The sequence below is a fragment of the Oryza glaberrima genome, chromosome 3, assembly GCF_000147395.1.
Source record: "Oryza glaberrima chromosome 3, OglaRS2, whole genome shotgun sequence".
Lineage (NCBI taxonomy): Eukaryota > Viridiplantae > Streptophyta > Magnoliopsida > Poales > Poaceae > Oryza > Oryza glaberrima.
Window position 1 is genome coordinate 29,974,329 of NC_068328.1, and position 21,459 is coordinate 29,995,787.

Sequence of the window (21,459 nt, forward strand, 5' to 3'; positions counted from 1 at the left end):
ATCAGGGGACACTGACTAAAAGTGATTAGAACTGGACAAGCTTCCTGGATGGATTAGAAAGACCCTTGTTTTTCATGTGACGTGAATCGACCATGGTAAATATGGTATCCCTAGAACAAACTGAGCTAGCACCGTATGATTCTCGTCTGATTTCGATCTTGCTTGAGCATAAACGGATTTCACTATATGGGTACATGCGCACACACTTTAGTTTACACAATTTAGCTTAGTACTCATTTGGTTTAAAGGATTTCTAAAAGATTATTGTACTAATTAAAACCATAGGATTTTTTTTCTATATACATTATTCGTTTCAAAATTCTTAAGAATCATAGTCCTATAACCTTATCGTATATGATTCTTAGTATGAGATAGACATTTTAGAAAAAAAATCCTAGGAATTGGATTACATGTGACATCTTAATTTTTCTATTTTTCATATTCTTATGATTTAGAAATTCTTCGAACCAAATAAGCCTCACCCCTCCATAAAAGAAAATCCTAACTACGAATCTCAGGTTCATAACTAGAATTGTCTTTTTTTTGTTTTTATAACAGACTAGTATGGCCGTTGCAAGTTGCAACAGTGAGTTTTTTTCTCGGGCTTCCTTCCAGCGTAGCGCAATTAGAGGGTGGGCATAATATTCAGCCCATGAAGTAATTTCGCGGCCCATAATTTGGCGAACGTTTACTTTAGCTGTTGGGCCTCTGCCACGCGGCGCCGCCTCGCCGTACGCCGCCGCCGCCGCGAAGGCACCGGCTCGGAGGCGCTGCGGGCGCCGGCGGCGAGGCGGCCCTCTCCGGACGGCCTCCGCCGCTCCCAAACAGCGACGGTGGTACCGCCGCCCGGGGAGACGGCAGGCGCCTTCGACCCGTCGCGCGCTCCCGTCTCGCCGGCGGCGGGATGGCCTCCACCGCCGGCGCCGGGAGGCCGCCGTGGGACCCGACCGTATCGCTCCGGCTGGGCCACCCGGCGCTCGTCCTCCTCGAGCGGTGCGGCGGCGGGGCGCGGCCGTTCAAGGCCATCCTCGCCCACATGCTCCGCCTCCGCCTCGCCTTCGAGACCTTCCCCATGAGCAGGCTCCTCCACTTCGCCACCGTCTCCTTCCCGCACCACGCGCGCGCCGCCGAGACCCTCTTCGAGCACTTCACCCCTCGCCCCAACCTCTACATCTACAACCTCATGCTCTCTTCGGCCGCGGCGGCGGCGGCGGCGGCCTCCTCCTCGCCTAGTCGTCGGCCGGCTGCTCTCTACATGTCGATGCTGGCGTCATCCATTCACCCCGATGAGCAAACCTTCCTGTCGCTGCTCAAGTCGGTGGATGCGGAGCGCCGCTCCGTCGGGAAGCAGGTGCACGCGCACGTGGTGGTGACTGGCCTGCATTCGCGCGTGTACCTCCGGAACTCGCTGATCAAGATGTACCTCGACGCCGGCGATGTGGAGGCGGCGGAGGCGATGTTCCGGTGTGCGCCGACGGCGGACGCGGTGTCCTGCAACATCATGCTGTCCGGGTACGTGAAGGGAGGATGCAGCGGGAAGGCGCTGCGGTTTTTCCGCGGCATGGCGTCGAGGGGGATCGGTGTTGATCAGTACACGGCTGTTGCTCTCCTCGCTTGCTGCGGGCGGCTGAAGAAGGCAGTTCTTGGTAGGTCCGTCCATGGCGTCGTCGTGCGGAGGATCGGTGTCGCGGATAGGGGATTGATCTTGAGCAATGCTCTCTTGGATATGTATGCCAAATGCGGGGAAATGAACACGGCCATGAGAGTCTTTGATGAAGCTGGTGAGAGGGATGGCATTTCGTGGAACACTATGGTTGCCGGATTCGCTAATGCTGGCTTGTTGGACCTTGCTAGCAAATATTTCGGTGAGGCGCCTGCCAGGGATATAATATCCTGGAATGCGCTTCTGGCTGGATATGCTCGATATGAAGAATTCTCTGCAACAATGATACTATTTCATGATATGCTTGCTAGTAGTGTAATACCTGATAAGGTGACTGCTGTTACTTTGATCTCTGCGGTTGCCGGCAAGGGGACTTTAAATTCAGCAAGGAGTGTCCATGGTTGGGTGGTTAAGGAGCATGGTACTCAAGATTCTTTCTTAGCATCCGCTCTTGTTGATATGTATTGCAAATGTGGAAGTATCAAGCTAGCGTATGCCGTATTTGAGAAGGCCGTGGACAAAGATGTTACCTTATGGACAGCTATGATATCTGGCCTTGCATTCCATGGCCATGGAGATGTAGCATTGGATCTTTTTTGGAAGATGCAAGCTGAGGGTACAGAACCTAATGGGGTAACTTTGGTTGCTGTTCTCAGTGCTTGTAGTCATGCTGGCCTGTTTGATGAAGGGTGCAAGATTTTTGATACCTTGAAGCAAAGGTTCAACATTGAACCAGGAGTAGAACACTTTGGCTGTATGGTCGATCTCCTTGCACGATCAGGTAGGCTGTCTGATGCAGTAGATTTGGCCAGGAGGATGCCAATGAAGCCAAGTCGGTCTATATGGGGTTCCATTTTAAGTGCGAGTTCAGCTTGTCAGAATACTGAAGTAGCAGAGATTGCTTCAAAGGAACTCCTCTGTCTTGAACCCGCAGAGGAGGGTGGATATGTTTTGCTTTCCAACATGTATGCTGCTGAAGGTCAGTGGAACTACAGCAATGAAGTAAGGGAGAATATGGAAAGGAAAGGAGTGAGAAAATCAGCAGGTGCTAGTACTTTTGGCAGCTGATTCTGTTGCTTCATATGCTAGGTAGGAGTATGTTTCAATTGTGTAGGCAGTACTAATTTTCAATTGCACACTTCTTTCTCCCAATAAACACATTTACTGGTGCACATGTCATTTACTCATCCTCTTCTAACCTGGAAGAATGCAGTTTTCAATCTGGGGAATAAAGTATTATTCATAAACCACTAGCTATAAGTTATTGGTGAAAACTTTGATGCTAAAACAGTATCTGGGCTTACCCGCTCCCTTTAATTGATTTCTTCTAATTCTTTATTCACACAACATATTCTGAATACATATTGATTTTTCTCTTCTTCCAGCATGCAGGAATTGAAGCAGACATTTTTATTCATAAAAGATCAAATTTCAGGGCATGATCTAGATTCATTAAGAACAATTTTGCACTTCTCCAGTAAAAAAAAAATCCTGCACTTCTATGTAAGCTATACCTCTAGTCATAAATTCTGTATGCACTAGAGATTGCTTCTACAATTATCGCTGGTTATTATTTTTTTATAAGTGAGTCATCGCTAATTATTTGAGTGAAGCCTGCAATGTTTGCACTAGCATTTAAGTGTTTACTGATCAAAAGAAACTTGATATCAAAATCTACCAGATCTATGAGATAATCCCATAATCCCATTGAGTCTTTTGATTTCAAATGTTATTATGATTCTACCAGACACTGAGACTGCAAAGTACAAAGGTAAAAGTATGGAAGAAATTCCACACAATGTTTAACACGAATATAATGTATAGCCATGATATCCAAGCTTTCTCTGATAAAATCTCTTAACTCTTTGAACTGTAGCTAGCCAATTGGCCCAGAATAAATTCGATAGGAAGCACCATATCTTTGTTAGATGCTGATCAAGTACGGCAACAAAGAAAGTATACTCGTAAACCTTATTTTGAGAAACTGCAAACGGAATTTTCTAAATGCCCGAAGGTTCGGAACTGGAAACAAAATCTTGTAGATGCCTGAGGGGGTTGTCTTAAGTGGGAATCTTCCTCAGCAGTGCAAAATTGAAGATACCGAACTAGAGGATTCAGGAATTTTCTCTTCTTGCATAGTAAAATAAACTAATGATGTTTTTACTACAAACAAACCTTGCAACTTATGTAACGTGTAAATGCATCTTTTGGCAGGTGCAGTTTCATGAACGTTGACAAGATTGGGGGTGATTGGGTCACAATGGCCGGCAGCAATACCACATTCTTATCAAGCTACAATCAGCAAGATTACTAGTCCCAGTGCAGCAATGGATAATGTGCTGGTAACTGTCCATCAGGTTTCAGGTAGTGTTTATTTGTTCCAGTATTTTTTTTTTCAGAACAAGAATTCCATACAAGCAAATTTATTCCAGCTCTCATAGATGATTTTTTTTCCTGCTGCTATTTTATTATATTTAAGCAGAATTGTCAATGGTCACCAATTTCCCCTATTTTTCATCACCACCTGAGCATATTAAATGCATTTCTGCTCTCACCATCTGTAAGTATAGTTTCACCATTCGCTAATATTATGAATAACAATATTTAATTGTTACCTCATTTCCTCCTTGAGCCATGCCATCCCTTCTCATTCACCACGCTTCACCATATGGCATATGAAAGGAGTGCCTGCACGGCTGCACCCCATAGTCAATGGTTTCCCCGATTCAAGCATTTACACACAATCCTTGTTTCGGATTATCCATTTTTAACCACAGGTCCACTGCACCAACTGTGCACATTCTTGTGCCATGACAACTAGTGCACACTCATCCCCAGCCTTGCTGAGCTCACACATGTACAGTAGGCACCACAAACATCAATGCCAGATTATTAGCAGTGCATGTAAGCTGCATTTTGAGGGTGGAATTACTTCACAGTATGCTGTTGCTTGGGTGGGTAGCTGATTTATGTTCCAACATGTTCCTCTGTCTGTTGCAGGTATCATCATGCTGGCATCGCCTCTTGGGAAATGCATCCGTGCAGTTGAAAAAACGGATGTCCTGCTGAATTTTCATTCTTTGCATACCACTCCCTCCATCCTCGACAAATACAAGCACTCCTGAAAGTTTTAAGATAAATTATGGTTGGGATAAAAATATTTTCATGCCTCCGGTTGAATCCCTCAACCATCACCTGATTGTTTGGGATGGGGAGTAGGTGAGGAAATTGAACGAGGGGTAGCTGGACAAATTTCAAACGCTATAATTGCTTTATATTTGTAGAGGAGGATTCTCTCAGGGCCCTGATTGGACAAAACCAAGAGTTCTAGAAATTGACAGTACTTCAAAGGTGCCAACTTCCAAGGTTAGGAGAAACTGCTTTACTGCTGAAAGCCTGAAACATGTGCGCCGGGAGCCCCTGGAAGTATTGCCATGCCAATGCAAAACAATAGAAGTTCTGTTCACCTATATTGATGAGGACGGGGCTGCGATTAACTGCTACCCGTATAATTGTACGAGCTTGGTATGAATACGATGGGTCCACTCAGTGTTTGTACACATAGCCCTTGCTCGAGGAGTTTCAGGAAACTGCAACTTTTCAAATATTCTATACTTTTATACAAGTTACAGAATTTAGAAAATAAATTGAAAGTGAAAGGTTAGAAAATGTATCGTTCCTATATTCTCGTCGGCTACTTTTTTTTTCGCGAACACGCAAAAAGATTGCACGTCAATATATTAGATTCTCGTCAGCTAATCACCGTAAGTTTCTCATGTATCTTGTGTTTCCACCAATACTTCTAGCGCTTCACACATGGATTATTTTGGACATATGCCCCATTTGAATTTGATGAAAATAAAGATTAATTATAGACATGTAAAACGAGAAAGTTATAGGATCCTATAGTTGTAACAAATGGTTTCACTCATCCACTCGTTCTTTCATTCCTCATGGAACGGTCCGGATCATCTGTGTGTAAAATCGAACGGTCTAGATCGATCCCCCGCCTCCCACCTCCATCAATCGCGTGATTGCGCGGGCCCCACTCTGATTCGCCGCCCCCAACCTGCGCGCAACCCTCTCACTTCTCTCTCGCACACGGACGCCGCCGCCGCCACCATGCCGCTGCCCCCAAAAACCGGACGCCGCCCCGCCGCCACGCCAACCACTACGCTGCCTCACGCCAATCGCGATCTCCTCCCCATCCCGTCGCTCCCACCTCCCCCCTCGCGTGATCTCCTCATCCGTGATTTCGCGATTTCCCCTCACTCCCATCTCTTTGCGGGATCGCTCCCTTCTCTCCCATCGCGCCTCAGCCCTTCTGCCACCGCCGATGGTCCAACGCCTCTTCCTCAGCCGCTCCCCCTCAACAGCAGCCGCACCCAGCCACCCACGATCCACGCCGACGCCGCCGTCGCCGCAGTCCTCATCCGCTCCGCACGTTCTCCTACGCTGGTCGGGATCTCCGTCCCCGTCGCCATACCCTGCACATGAGTCACCGAGGTCCGTGCCGCCAAGACACCATCGCGCCAACCCTACATCCGCCATCCCCGTCGCTGTCGGCCGTCTCCTCTACGCCCGTCCCACCACGTAGACCGCCTCCTTGCCTGCATCGTACACTTGAAGGTCTCCATCCCCGATCTCCTAAATTCCTATCCCTAACTCTTTGAATTTTAACGGAGAAGCCCAGACTTCCTGGTCCTTCCTTTTTTTTTTATCTCCATTCCTTGACTCCAATCCCCCTTCTCTGATTTTTTTTTCTTTGTTATTTGCGTGTGTGTGCAGGACAGCGGGAGCGAGGTCACAATGGTAGAGAGCACCTTGCAGATTGGATGGATCGATGGTAATGCCTCGTCAAATAATTAGTACATCTTTATTCACAGCAAAATCCAAATCTATATTCCGGTTCCTCCCCTCCCAAACGCGAATGCACTGAAATCCCCATCTCTTTATAGGTTACACTATCATGAGCAGGCATTTTAACGATAATGTACATTTTCTACCGTTGTGTTGAATAGTATTGCCTTCAGCAGTTACGATCCAATCCAGATATAAGTTAGTTTTAGGTCCTTCAGTATTTAAGATTTGATATTGGTTGTGGTCTTTTTATTACTGTGATATGAGTTTAGATAATTTTATTTGTCAGAGAAGAAACTTGCTGTGAGGTGGAAACTCAAATTTTACGCATATGTTTTCTTGGATCTTCTTCTTTAATTGTATAGCAGTTGGTAGAGCATAAGCATGAACAGTCTGAACATTTCAGGCCTGATTGTTTAGTTCTATTTTTTTTTTCTTTAATTGGATCAACGTGGCGAGCTTCATCATTAGGGAGCGGCTCCGTTCTACTATGAATCATCCTAATATTAAATTATCAATGGCTATTATGCATCTGTTCAAAGTTACTGAAATAGAGATAAAATAGTGAATACAAATGAATATGTACTTGCTGTTTAATTTTCCTCCCTCCCACTATAGAATACATCAGTGAGATAATTGAAATTAAATTATTATGTGCGTTTATGACACAAAAGGTTATTATCTGCATGTGTTTCTCATTCGATTCCTGCCTCCAAATTGACTCACACTGTCGCCGCCGCTGCCACACAAAGCGCCGACTCGGCCGTAGCTCCGTCGCTGATTCACTGCCGCTAGGTTGCGTCCATCATCTACCCGATTCACCGGCGGTCTACCTGATCAGTGTCATCGGCCCTCTCTGCCTGGTACATGGAGATCCTTTTCTCTTATTTCATTTGCTCTTTCCTCTTCTTGATTTTTCCTTGATTGGTCCAAAATTTAATAAGCAATGGCAATTCATTTACTTGCGGATTGACAGTGCCATGTTTCTGATGTGTGTGCACATATCCCACTAAATTATCAATGATGACGTCATGTTTTAAACAATTTGATTAGCATCTGCAACTTTTTATATAATGCAAATGATTTAATTTCTCTTATGATCAGGATGTTTATGTCTGTAAATTCAGATGAAGCGCTTTAATTAGTAGCGTGCATATACAACCTTCAAGTATTATATCGTTCAACTGCTGCAACAATGGAATTAATCCAACTTTCAGAGTGGCTTCTGGTACTTTTAGGTTATATCCAAGTTCTGCTTTGTGCAGTGATAATTTTTTCCCTTGAAAATGTAACATGACAATGAGATGGTATGATGTCATGATGATGGGATTCGTTCTTTCCTTGAGCTAATTCCAGCCACATAAAATTTACATGAGCTAAACTATGTACTTTCTGAAAATTCCATAATGCTTTTGTCTATTTGTTTAAAGAAATATCCAGGGTGGGTCTATTATCCGTGTGGCAGTGGATTCGATGAGTTACGTCATAATATTGCTTTTCAAATAATGACACCTGAATATGTAAAATGTGCTGCATTGGTTATGTGCAAGCACTGATGTATTGCCTAAACTGATTTTATTGACTACTATACATTGTTATGTTACTCTATTGAGAAGATGGTTCTATAGGTGCCATCACTCTCATCCGGCCTCTCAGCCGCCGCCGCATTCCCTGATTCCTGTCGCGGTATCGAGCAAAGCCTCATCGCCGTCCAGTCAGGGACGCAGCCTCATCGTGGCCAACCTCCCCTTCCATTGGAAGCGCCGTTGCCGGTTCAAACTCATTCGTCAGGTTACATAGGCCGGCTCCAATCAGGTACAATATACATGCTCCAAAGAAATAAATGTCTTTGATATTGTCCAATTGATTGACACATGTATATTTACAAATAAAATTTATTGTGTACTATATCAGTGAAATGTATATTTAGACCCTTGTATATTTGGAGTACATGCACCCGTGATTGATGGCGTGCATGTGTGATATGTTTCCTTGGATTCAAATCCAATGTGTTCTTTATTATAGTCAATTATGCTAGGAGGATTTGATCTGTCAGTAAGCGGATTCGTGGCTATAGTTCCACATGTCAAATACTAAAATATATATGGCACTTAACTGCAAGAGATCAGGCCAATAAACTGAAAATAATCTATGCATCTTATCTTATGAAAATAGTTTATGTCCACTTCCTTGTATCCGATGTTAACAGTTTTGCATGAATCAGGAAAAATCTGCTCTGCTGTTGACTACTTCACTCCAGTTATTCAAGCTATCAAAGTTACTCTAGAGATACTCCGGTTACTCAATTGTATACATCTCTGTTTCACACATGATCTATTTCTGCATGTGTGTCACATTTACTCTAAAAAGATGCTGTCAAATTTTAAAAGAACACTGCTTTACTAAATTGTGGTGTATGTAGCGTTAGCATGCCACCCATATGGCGAATAACTGAAGAGTGATGTATTTGAGTTAACCCTTTTATACGAGCCTAACCTACGGTACTTTCATAACCATGGATTTAAATAGATTGTTCATGTAGTTCCTAATTTCATTTTTGTTTCAACTGGGCTGGTCCTACTACATTTGCATGTAGTAGAGGGCAAGGAGGAATATATTATAAAGTAGACCAATGAATCTATTGTGATCGGGAGTTTTGCAACATTTCATTGGGAGTTTATTTATATATTGTTTTATGCTCTGGATTTTTGAATTCAAGCCCAACCAATTCCAAGGGGTATAAACAGAATGCCTTGAGGGAACAGAAAGAATCACCTTGCCTGTGCCTAATTGCTCCAAAGTAAAAGGTAAGCACATATGGAATGATTAATTCTTGTTTTCAAGAAAGTTTCACCATCTAAATTAGGTATGAATAGCTCTCGTAGCATTAGGTATATTTCTAGGGACCTGAAACAATACACTGTTGTGTGGATGTAATATGCCCGCTTGTCAACATGTTTGTAGCTGTATTTGAGACGTTTTACTTTAGAATATCTTAATAAGAAGTATTGCGTGCATAACAATTTTATTACAAGACATTCAGAATTTTAGTGTACTGTATTGCGTGCATAACTTATGCCATATAGCACCCTAATTTTATTAGTGCAATCAGAGGATAAATTATTAAGAGGACATGGGTAAGTGATTCCACACTAATTAACATAGTGGTATTGTATAATAATAACCAGTGTTGATGCAGAACTGCTTAACAGTACCAATTGTGGTATACATGGTTTTGAAATCTGCATTAAAATAGCAGCGGACCAGCGGTTACACCTATTGAGTTTTACAAATAAAAATGACAGACCTAGCTACAGTGTACATCTACTGTAAACTAAAATGCAATCTTGAAAATAAAATCATGTTTACTTTCAAGCCAGGGCAGATGTATTGAAATTCATTTTTTAAGCTTCATAAAAGTATTGCCCCTCAAAGGGTGGCAAATACACTCTGTATACAGAACTAACTAACTGGAGTCATTGCCTCACATCTTTTTGGAGACAGTTGAACCAACTTAGGAGCAATTTAAGTAAACAATATTCATTCAAACTCATTTTATTTTCTGAATCTATGACCAAAATAAACTTACACAGTCCACAATAATTGGATTGTCACATGCTATAGCTAACATATTCAGGGGAGTGTACATCTTATGAGACAAAGGGTCTATGGGAACACTATTCGTTACATGGTACAGTCGACACGTAATATAACAGTTGTGATGTAATGACCTTATGATACTAATGAAAAACAGACACATACTTTAATGCAAAAATCATGGGAAGTATAATAATTAATAGCAACAAATGCATCAGTCCATAAAATTCCTCAATTTCTCATCTCTCCCGCAGTGTGTCGGAATTAGTTTTGCTTATAGATTGTAGTGTTGGTTATGGGACCTGGCAATAAAATATCGTGTATAAAGACGTTCTCGACTGGTGAGCAAAGGTAGGTTCTCATGATTAAAATTAATTCGAAAACATAATCTAGAAGATAGTAAATTGATGATCCGAATGTTACTCACCAATGTCCACTTACTTTGTACAACACGACATCACCGTTCAGTTGGAATATCGTGTAATTATGTTCTCCATACCATACCGTGATACATGCTTCAGTTTACACCAGGCAGATAACATGACTATACCTTAACACGTCTTTCTGAACATGTACTTTTGCCATCAACAAATTTCAGTACAGGTATCTTTTTAGTATTCGGGTCATGAAAGAAGACGTTAGCGAGATGACAACCACTTGTTATCTTGTTATACATGGTAAAACTATTAATTTTATATCTACTTCTTATTAAACTGTTATTTGGGTTTATATTCACGCCATCATGCTATGTGATCAAAGGGTAGCGGTCGGCGTGTGTCTTATGTGACGAATAGAAAAATCAAGATTTTAAAAGTTATTAAAGAGAAATAGAATTGTATCGTAGCGTTTAGCACGGGCATATTACTAGTTAGATACGATTAATTAAGTTTCAGTTATTCCAAACTTGAGAAAAATAGTTTTATCTTATATTTTAAAATAATTTTTATACAGAAAGTTTTCGCACAAAATATATCGTTTAGCATTTTGAAAAATAAGCTAACGAAATCTACATCTTAATCAGAAAAGAACATGTGTAAGACCCTGTTTAGATTTTCTGGCAAATTTTTTCATCCTATCACATCGAATGTTTGAACATATGCATGGAGTATTAAATATAAAGGAAAAAAATAACTAATAAGACATATTGCGTGTAAATTGCGAGACGAATCTTTTAAGTCTAATTGCTCCAGATCTGACAATGTGGTGCTACAGTAAATATTTGCTAATGACGGATTAATTAGGCTTATAAATTTGTCTCGCAGTTTACATGCGGATTATGTAATTTGTTTTTGTTACATGCGGTGTTACAGACATATTATGTAATTTGTTTTGTTATTAGTCTACGTTTAATACTTAAATTATGTGTCCGTATATTTGATGTGACATGTCAAAACTTTACACCCATGAATCTAAACACAGCCTAAGATAACAATTCGATCATACGAATAGAGTAATTCTGTACGAATTTGTACTACAAGGTGAAAATATAAAAGACAAAAGAAAAGCGTGGCGGCGTGCCATCCAAAAAGCATTTGGCCATTTGCACCACCACACCAGTCACACCGGCACAACTCGACTGGAGTCCTTCAAGTTACAGGTCAACGACCCCGCTGGCAAGGGCAGTTTGGTAACTGCACCCCAAAACGCACGACATCCCGGCATCCCGCCACCGCTCCACTTTCCCAAAAATACCCTCACCGAGATGCCCCTCCGTCTCCCGTCTCAACTGCTGATTTCTCCCACCCATCCGCGTAATTATCCGCAGCGTCGAGGGCATATCTGGAAACCGGCACGCCATTTCGAAATATTTCGCCAAGTGGCGCACGGCTGGTAGTTTCCCACATACCACCCTACCCTATTCACAAATCCCACAAAAACTCCCTATACACAGAGTCTCTCTCCCCAACGCCCCAGATTATATGTAATAATAATATCATTATTATCTGAGGGGTTAAGTGAAAAAGCGCACTTTTTCCTATATCATCCCTAGCTAGCCCTTTCGTGGGAGTAAAGAAAGGAAGAGAAGAGGAAAAAAAAAAAAAAATCTCGCTTTCGTCCGCGTCGCGTCAGGGGGTAGGAGAGGAGGAAGCCGAGGCTCCGCGAGCTCGCGAAAGGTAAGGGTTTCCGCCTTATCCGAATCCCGAATCCGCCCCCAAATTCCTCCGCTTCCCGCGCGGATTTCGCCGCCGGGCGGCGAGATCCGCACGATTCGCGCCCCGATCTGCTCTGACCCGGCGCTCGCCTCGCCGGATTCGGCCCCCGTTTTGCAGGGTTTCCGCCGCCGGGGTCGCGCGGGCGTTCGAGCGGAGCGGAAGGGGAGGAGACAGGAGAGGGAGAGGGAGAGAGAGCGATGGCGGGAAAAGGAGGTAAGGGCTTGCTCGCCGCGAAGACGACGGCCGCCAAGTCGGCGGAGAAGGACAAGGGGAAGAAGGCCCCCGTCTCCCGCTCGTCCCGCGCTGGTCTCCAGGTGATCTCTCGTCTTCCTCTGCTTTCGCTTTGTTCGCTTCGTGGGGGAGCGATGGATAGGTCAGGTTTAGACACGTTTGTATCGAGAGGTTGCTTCTTCTGCCAGTATGTGTGTTTAGTTTAGTTTTGATATACATGCATTGATTAGATTTGTGTAGGTATGGCGCGTGTTGTTAGTATTTTGTAGAAGGTTTTGCACGCTAGCGAGGTTGGGTTTTAGATGTTTGGAAACTCGTCGTGTTCGGAGGAGGTTTTGGTAGATCTATGGAAGCATTTGGTCTATCTGGTTGTGTTATGTTGATTGGTTTATACGATTTAGTTTGTTTGGTCAGGCGGTGTTAGCACAATGAAGATTGGCTGATTTTGCTGTGGAGATATGCTTTAGAATTCGTGATGCTAACATGCTAACATTACAGAAGAGGATGATTGCAGGACATCGTTTGTTTGTATTGCCTAAACGATCTAGAGTGTACTGATACTTCTTTGTTTCAATAAGAATTGAAGCTGGGGGATTCTCTTTCTTTTTTAATAAAGAGGAGAGAACAATATACGTTTGGAGATTTTAGTTAAATGAGAGAACAATATACGTTTGGAGATTTTAGTTTATGTGATGATACATTTTATTTTTTTGCTATTCTGGTCGTGATGGATGGTTGGAAAATGGAAACTAGATGCATGTGGCCATAGTGTGGACAATTTGAGGTGGCTGTTGAGGTAGCAAACAAGATTAGTGCAATTTACACATTTACTCCCTCTATCCCAGAAAAAAACAATTCCTAGCTTTGCATTTGGATAAACAATTGTTCAGATTTAAAGTTGGAAATTGTTTTTTTTCTAGGACAGAGGGAGTAGATGTGTAATTTGTGCCTCTAGGAAGGTGGTAGTATGCCAGTGGCACCAACTGTGGTGGTTTCAGCTACCATGGAAGCCAACCATGATAGGACTCTGGTAGGCAGGGGCAAATCTATGTCGGGCTACACACCACTGGCAGAGGATACTGGGTTTGATTTTGCTTTTTAGTTTTTCCTCTGGGTCTGCCACTGCGGTATGTTGCATGTGTGTGCCTTTCAAAGTAGTTTTTCTTGTTGATTCTTTTTTCCTGAGGGGATGGGGATACAATGACAATCAAGCACCTGACTTATTACCTCTTGATAGATAAGATAAACATGCACCTGATTTATACACATTATTTTTTTTCGTGCAAACTATTTCCAGCATCTAGAACGTTATGTTGCTTTGTTATATTGTTGTCACTTGTCAGATTATGTGAAACAGCGGCTTGTTTGTCATCATGTGTTAATTACGTCTGTTGACATCATTTGTTAACATATGTACAATATATTTCATGGTCTGTGAATTGAGGCTGACTTCTTTGTACGTGCTATCTGGTGTCACATCCTTCAGTCCACCGTGAGCATGTCAGCGAGTCAATTGGTCCATGATATACTAGTATTTTTCAGATTTATGAAATCAACTTTATGTGCTACTGCTTGTATGACGTTGCTATATTTTATGTTTCTGTGATATAAAGAAAACAACTTTGGTTGTCAATGTGATATTAATGGTTCTACTATTAGTGTTGGTATAGAGTTCACTATATTGAATTGTGGAATTTGGACTCTGATAATTTTTCCTGTTCATATTTTCAGTTCCCTGTTGGCCGTATCCATCGCCAGTTGAAGCAAAGGACTCAGGCAAATGGACGTGTTGGTGCTACTGCCGCAGTTTACTCTGCTGCTATTCTGGAGTACTTAACGGCTGAGGTTCTGGAACTGGCTGGGAACGCTAGCAAGGATCTGAAGGTCAAGCGTATCACCCCTCGCCATCTGCAGCTTGCCATCCGTGGAGACGAGGAGCTCGACACTCTCATCAAGGGTACCATCGCTGGTGGAGGTGTCATTCCTCACATCCACAAGTCCCTGATCAACAAGTCCTCCAAAGAGTGAAGATTAGGACAGGAGCATCCTTAGTTTAAACTGGACTTTTGTGTGATGAGTCCTAGTTACCGTGTAGGTTTTAGTCAAGCTTTTCATATATCAGCAATCCATCTGTGTAATGGTTTCCTCGTACTGCTTCAGTCATTGGAACACTGTATTTGTGGTCGGTTGTTAACTTTGATTGAGTACTAAACCTTAATGCAAACTTGGTTCCCTTTGTTTAATTTGTGGCAATCTGCCGATGTCATGGTACACTCTTTTCTTGCTTTCTTTTAGAGTAGTCGATTTCGTAGTACATGGCCTGCCTGGTCTCTGCAGTTATGATGTAGTCCTGTCGGTTGGTAAACTTGTGTTCTGTGCTGTGACTGTTGTTGATGCTGTTGCATTTCTACGGCTTGTTCCTTGATGTATGCTTGATTATGCAGTAGTTCTCCATCTGACTGCTCCTCGAGCATTTTTCCGGTGACTTTCTCAGTGGTCAAGAGCTTTGTTTTCTTTGTCACTTTTCATTATTTTACACTCCAGGCTGACTGGATCCAGCATAGATATACGGTACGTGGAGGTCAGTTTATTGCTACTTTATTCTGATTCGTTTGATCACTGCAGGATGGTCTACTACTCAAATCCGAGCTAAAGCTACTAACCCTAATGAAAGGTTATCATTCTGTTCCAAGTCAATTCTTGCATCAATATACAAGTTGCCCCCCTGCTGTTTATCCCCAGAAACTTACTTACCCTTTACTTTCACCCTTGGCTGTCATTCAGGTACTCTACATCGCTGGAATAATCCTGGAGGATCTTCACAACACCGGTATCATCTCATCTCATCTCAATTTCTCCTGTTGTGTTTCACGTCGTTTTCGCCACCATCAGACCGACAAGGCATTGCGTGGCACAGGTCGTACACTCGCATACGCTTCTCGTCTGGCTATATATTAGTATTACAAAATTTGCTCTTATACTCTAGTTTTTATACAGTTGTTTAACGAGAAAAGCTGTGAGTTATACCGAGTGTAATATATGTTCCAGCGCTGAATTGTGGTCGCTTTCCTGAGTAGAATGGCAGGGAAAGCGCAGGAAATGATTAGGAAAACCTCAAAACCATGAGAGCTCCTGACTTCCTCCAATTTTCTTCTACCACTACAAAGATGCACCACCGTCCAGCGCGTCTCTGTCTCCAAGCACAAGGAGGGGTCTTCTTTATCTTAGGCATTTCTTTTTTCCCATGGTAGGATACTTCCACCCAGCTTCCCTCCTCTCACCCTTATATAAAGTTCTTGCTGCTGTGACTCTGCTTTGCTTGCTTCTTCACCCAACTACCACCACCTCTGTGTTTTCCTGCACTCTCCTTGCTAGTGGTGTGACTGTGAAGGTGGCGGAGCCTGCATGGAAGGGCTGACGAGCGAGCAGATGGTGGCGTTCCAGGAGGCGTTCTTGCTCTTCGACAAGAACGGCGATGGTTAGTTTCAACTCTCCTCTTGCCTTCCTTCCTTTTGGTTTCAGCGTTTGCTGAGATTGTTGTTCGTTTGCATTTCTTGGTTATAGCTGTGATGACTTTGGAAGCAATGTTAGGAGTTTCAGAGTAATTGGTCTTGGGGAATCTTGTTTTGTTGTTTATGTCAACTGTTGATGATAGGAGGATAGAGCATGGAGGGAGAAAAGTAAAGGGTTCTTGTCTGAACTGTTCAACTTGTCGCTTAGAACTTTCTATTGCATCCTACTTGCTGAGACATTTTTTTCCTCGAAAACTCCTCGGTGTAAAGAAGGCTGACCTTATCTGAATCGTTAGACTTTTTTCGATAATGATCTAAATCATTTAGATGGTTCAAGAATTTTTTATATATATGTATTACATCTTGTTTTAATTTGTGTGCTGGAGCTGTAGATGGAATTGGAATTTCTGTGTTCTTAGGAAACGTTTCCCTGAAGTTTCTACGCTGCCCAATGACAGGGATTTGCTTGCTGCACGACTAGTTTGAGAGCTTCCTTTGGTCAAAGAATCATTCAGTTTGTGACAGAAAGGTGCTTGTTATTGGCTCACTCGTTTTCTTGACTAGTGAGGGCCCTTTAATCTTTGCAATGTGTAACCTACCTAATTTGTTTAGAAAAAGTTGTTGAGACATGCTTATCTAGTGGTCAAGTTCCTTAAGTAATCCGTAATATGTCCTCCAAAACTGCTTTTCTGATATTTGTGCTACCACTACTTGCCATTAACTCTATGATATACACATAGTTATTATTAAATAGTAGTTAAACCATTCATTGGCCCTTGACGTCTCTATCTTGGTCAATGATTCTGACCGTGTTTTGCACATGGTGTGGTCTTGGTCTTCGTTTTGGATATGCACAAAAACCTACTATGTGCTAGTAAGCAAATAGCAATAGCATTGGAGGCATGTTTTCACGGCTATTATCTTCAGTTACACAACAATGAAATCCTGCTAATATTTACAGCCTTCAGGTCTATGCGTCTATGATATCCTAATTGACATTTGATATTGGAACCTTTGTCATATATGTAGGATGCATCACCTTGGAAGAGCTGGCTGCGGTGACTCGTTCTCTTGGCCTTGAGCCGACCGATCAGGAGCTCAACGACATGATGAGGGAAGTTGATACAGATGGCAATGGGATCATAGATTTTCAGGAGTTCCTGAGCCTCATTGCCAGGAAGATGAAGGTGAAGCTTGAACTTTGATGGATACTTTAATTTGATGATCTACAGTATCTGTTTCCCCTTTGCCAAACTAGATTTCCAATATCTGTCTCTGCAATTGCATTCCATGCGTATCGCAGGATGGGGATGGCGACGAAGAGCTGAAAGAAGCTTTCGAGGTCCTAGACAAGGATCAGAATGGTTTTATCTCCCCAACTGAGGTGGTTTAGTACCTCAAGCAGTTCAGACCATTAATTTTCAAGCTGTTATCCATCATTTCTGACCATGTTCTTGTTCATGTGTGCAGCTGAGGACAGTGATGACCAATCTTGGGGAGAAGATGACAGACGAGGAGGTTGAGCAGATGATAAGGGAGGCGGATACCGATGGCGACGGGCAGGTGAACTACGATGAATTTGTGATAATGATGAAAAACGCTGAACGGAAGATATCTGGGTGAAAAGATGCCGTTCATAGATCATAAGTGTGAACCACTGATCCCCAAATTTGGGAGCATCTTTTCCACTGTAAATTCCATTCTCTCAATTACTGTATTTGAACCACAAAATTTGGACTTCAGCTATGGGTAATTGCAGCTTGTAAGATTGTGATTTAAAACTATACTAAGGTTGTGGTTTTATTTCAAAAGTTGTTCGCTTTTGCGAACTATGTATTAGAAATTGACATATACTTAGAAGGGCATCTATCCATGTTTTTTATTTTTTTGGGAATTTTTTTTGAACGACTCGCACGGACGGTGCAAAGTTCTATTGATAGAGCAGGAAAAAATTATAAGATTGCAACCCTGGAGGGTCGTAACCAGGAAAAAGAAAAAATAAACCACCACCCACACACCGACAACGCCTAAACACAAGTCCGGGAGAAGGCTAGCACCGTACCGGCCGCCGCTAAGCGTGACCGACCGCCGCTAGACCAACAAAGGAACACAGACGAGATCTTCAAGCAAGAGGGTGCCAAAACGACGTCTTCAAGAAGAGAAGCGACGGAAAACCGCCGCCGCCGTCCGTCAAGGATCAAAGGAGCTAGGACTGGGCTTTCGCCCGGCAACCACCCTTGAGGGGCGAGACAGCACGACAACGCCCTCAGGAGGGGGAATTAACCATCGTTGTCGGTCCGGCCAAGGCCGGGCTGGGTTTTCACCTGCCGCTCACCACCTGCGAAATCACGGCTGACACACCGATGCTCCACCGCCAATCAACCTCTGCCGACATGTGGGACCCCTGCACCGGCGCCCTCCGCCGGCTAGCCTTCGTGCGCCGAAGACCGTGCCACACCCACTGGCAGCTCCTCCACTCACCAAGGTCGCCTCCTCCACCGCCGGCCGTGCCTCTCGCGCCGAGCCGGCCTCTTTCACCGGATGCGCCTCTCGCGCCAATCCGGCCTCCCTCCATCGGCCGCGCCTCTCGCGCCAAGTCGGCCTCTATCTCCGCCGCCCGTGCCTCTCGCGCCGAGCCGGCCTCCGCTGCCATCGGCTGCGTCTCTCTGCGCCAAGCCAGTCTCCGACCCTTCCTCCAAGCACTGCTGCGCCGGCCAGATGCAGCCGTCTGCCACACCCTCGGCTAGCTGTCCGAGGCCGCCGTGCCTCCTCCCCCTCATCCACGGCCGACACCGCGTGTAGCCGCCACCACAGCTGCGGCTGCCTCAACCGCCGCCGCCACCTCGCTGTCGCGGCTGCCTCAGCCGTCGCCGCCATCGCCAGCCACCGCAGCGGCTACCTCAGCCGTTGCCGCCCTCACCAGCCGCTGCCACCGTCGCCATCCACCTCCGCCGCAGCTGCACCACGGCCGCGAGCGCCGCCGCCAGCCGTCCGGCCAGATCTGGCCACGCCCGCCGTTTGTCGCCGCAGCCACGGTCATGCCGCCGCGTCCTCCGCCCCGCTGCCAACTCCATGCCGCCGAGGCCGCCCTCCGGCCGTCGATGCGGCCCTCCGGCCGCCGAAGGCACCACCTCCACGCCGCCGACGCCGCGACTTGCCGACCCGGCTCGCCGCCGCTCGGAGCAGCAGATCCGGCCATGGGGGTACTGGATCCGTGCATCCCGGCACCGGATCTGGTCGCCGTCGTCGGTTCTTCCTCGTTGTCGGCGCCTTGCCGCTCCGTCTTGCTGGCGCCCCGTCCAACTCCACTGCGAGCGGTGGAGAGAGAGAGCCCCGCCGCCGCCGTCCTTGCAGCCGCCCGGCTTTGCCGGCGGCGGCGAGGCGTGGGAGGGGAGGAGAGGGACGGGGGCGGCGCGGCTTGTTTCGCCGTCCGCGTCGCCCCCGAGGCAGAGCGACCGGGCGTCTAAAGAGATAGTCAGACTTGTTTTCCTTTTTTGGGAATCATGTTAACAAGCTTTCATGCTGTCCTTAGTCATTCTCTGAAAATTTCATTTCTTATGGACCTTGAATATTTCATTTTCCTTCCTTATGTTGGCATCTATCAAATGGTCAGATAAAAATGAAACATAGCAGGTAAATTCAGAAGTCTGAACCCTTTCTTCTCTAGGGGGAAAAAAATGGAGTTTTGGCGAATATACAGTAGATCAAACTATTTTGCACCATTGCTGGCCACCTTGTTCGCGTGTGCATTCGAGGATACTGATGATGACCAATCTTGGGGAGAAGACCATTTCCAAACTATTTGTGCTCATGATGAAAAATGTTGAACAGAAAAAAAAATATTTGAGTGAAATTTTCGCTTCAAAAAAAAAAAGGAGTGAAAGTATGCTAGTAAGAAATCATACGGGTGCAACCACTAGTTCCCAGATTGGACGCAATGTTTCCACTGTGCGCATAACCTGCTCATGATATAGTTGCAGCTTGTAATGATTTTCCTCAATGCAATTCTAAGGTTGTGATTCTATTTCAAAATTTGCGTACAAAAATAAACAAAGTAATAAAAAAATTAAGGTAAGATCCATATTGGTAATAATGGTTCAAAAGACAAAACTGAAAAAGTAGAACATAATAATTGAAAAACCCTAAAAATTAATTTCTAGAATTCAATTTCTGTAAGTGGCTTACAAACCCTTTCTTGAAATTTATAGATATGGTAACCTTGAGAATTTTGATAATTTGACTCTTTTTTTTAACCAATTTATTTTAATCGACACTTGAGAATGACATATAAGACTATCTTAGTGGATGAAAGTAGACCACGTTGAAACCGAGATTGCCAATTAACGATCGGCCATGCGCGGCCCCCTTGCACGTAGTTAGTTTCTATATGGTACGGAGTACTTGTTGTACATGTATGTGTACGTGTATATACAAATTTTTATATATACGTACAAAGTTTGTACGTATATGAATAAACTCTGTAAGCATATGTATAAAGTTTGTATGTATATATACAAAGTTTTGTTTATATATATATAAAAAAATTTTATACATTAAAAGTATGCACTTATACATATACGTATAAACTTGATATACATGTATACAAATTATATACGTAGACACACGGACTAAAAGCCAACCCCTATCCCCTTGTGAAATAGCGTTAAATTATCAAATTCAGATATTATTTGTACATTTAGCTATTGTCAAATTAAATATGGTATGCTTGCAATATAATTATATTGTTAACTATAATATAACTTGCACGTAATTAGAATGTAATTTTCGAAGGTCACATATCTCTCCCATATGCATTTAAGTAGAGTTATCATTTAATCACTTCAGTTTGTACAGTGAAAAGGGACAAAATATGTATGCAAGACCCTCACTTGGTCATCATCGAGTCCAATGCCGCGTACGTAACGAACCGCACACTACGCCTTTCGTTAGAAAAATCGATCTAAGAAGAAAATTTGACGTCAGCAAAACCGTCAAAATAGATGGGCCTTGTGGGCCTGAGGTTACGTGGGCTTCCTTTCACTGTAGTTCACGTTTCCAAAGTCGGTTCGTCCATCAAACCGACCTGTCTCCCCCACAAAATAAATACCCGCAAAAATAAAGAAGAAAAAAAAAAGATCCCCGCAAAATCAGCGCGGGTTGCAACGCCGTCTTCCCTCCAAACCAAACCCCCCTCCTCCCTTCTCCGCCGCGACGTACGACGAGAAGAGAGGAGAATCGCCGCGACTCGACGCGGCGGCGGCGGCGGCGGCGGCGGTGGACAACTCGGCGAGAGGTCGCCGGCTTCGTTCGGCTCGCCCTGCCAAAGGTAATCCACCAGCCGATCCATCGATTCCGCCAAAAACCTACCCCCACCGTCTCGGCCGCGTGGTGATTCGATTCGGTTTGGTTTTTTTTGACTTTTGATTGACTTTGATCTGCAGCC

General features: G+C 44.0%; 3 protein-coding genes and 1 long non-coding RNA gene across 9 annotated transcripts; all 4 read left to right on the forward strand.

Moving 5' to 3' along the window:
- The first annotated feature begins 678 nt into the window (after positions 1–678).
- LOC127769062 (pentatricopeptide repeat-containing protein At3g04750, mitochondrial) lies at positions 679–5,345 on the forward strand. 6 transcript variants are annotated; one of them, XM_052294764.1, is made up of 6 exons: positions 679–2,708; positions 3,056–3,166; positions 3,878–4,027; positions 4,146–4,223; positions 4,441–4,567; positions 4,664–5,345. In XM_052294764.1, the coding sequence occupies exons 1-2, from the start codon at positions 905–907 to the stop codon at positions 3,103–3,105; spliced, it is 1,854 nt and encodes a 617-aa protein (XP_052150724.1). In that variant the 5' UTR covers positions 679–904; the 3' UTR covers positions 3,106–3,166; positions 3,878–4,027; positions 4,146–4,223; positions 4,441–4,567; positions 4,664–5,345. The 6 variants fall into 6 exon arrangements, with proteins under 6 accessions (XP_052150724.1, XP_052150723.1, XP_052150726.1 ...); XM_052294763.1 differs by lacking the exon at positions 4,441–4,567 and having other exon boundaries at positions 4,664–5,344; XM_052294766.1 differs by lacking the exons at positions 4,146–4,223; positions 4,441–4,567 and having other exon boundaries at positions 679–2,752; positions 4,664–5,344.
- Positions 5,346–5,746: 401 nt separating this feature from the next.
- LOC127768543 (uncharacterized) lies at positions 5,747–9,089 on the forward strand. Its single transcript, XR_008016600.1, has 4 exons — positions 5,747–6,292; positions 6,452–7,386; positions 8,152–8,338; positions 8,748–9,089. It is a non-coding gene; the product is annotated as an uncharacterized LOC127768543 (long non-coding RNA).
- A 3,029-nt stretch (positions 9,090–12,118) lies between these two features.
- Positions 12,119–14,747, forward strand: LOC127766535 (probable histone H2A variant 3). The gene is made up of 3 exons (XM_052291597.1): positions 12,119–12,234; positions 12,391–12,587; positions 14,236–14,747. The coding sequence occupies exons 2-3, from the start codon at positions 12,471–12,473 to the stop codon at positions 14,530–14,532; spliced, it is 414 nt and encodes a 137-aa protein (XP_052147557.1). The 5' UTR covers positions 12,119–12,234; positions 12,391–12,470; the 3' UTR covers positions 14,533–14,747.
- A 971-nt stretch (positions 14,748–15,718) lies between these two features.
- LOC127766534 (calmodulin-like protein 4) lies at positions 15,719–17,881 on the forward strand. The gene is made up of 4 exons (XM_052291596.1): positions 15,719–15,982; positions 17,046–17,203; positions 17,320–17,400; positions 17,487–17,881. The coding sequence occupies exons 1-4, from the start codon at positions 15,910–15,912 to the stop codon at positions 17,637–17,639; spliced, it is 465 nt and encodes a 154-aa protein (XP_052147556.1). The 5' UTR covers positions 15,719–15,909; the 3' UTR covers positions 17,640–17,881.
- The last annotated feature ends 3,578 nt before the right edge of the window (positions 17,882–21,459 follow it).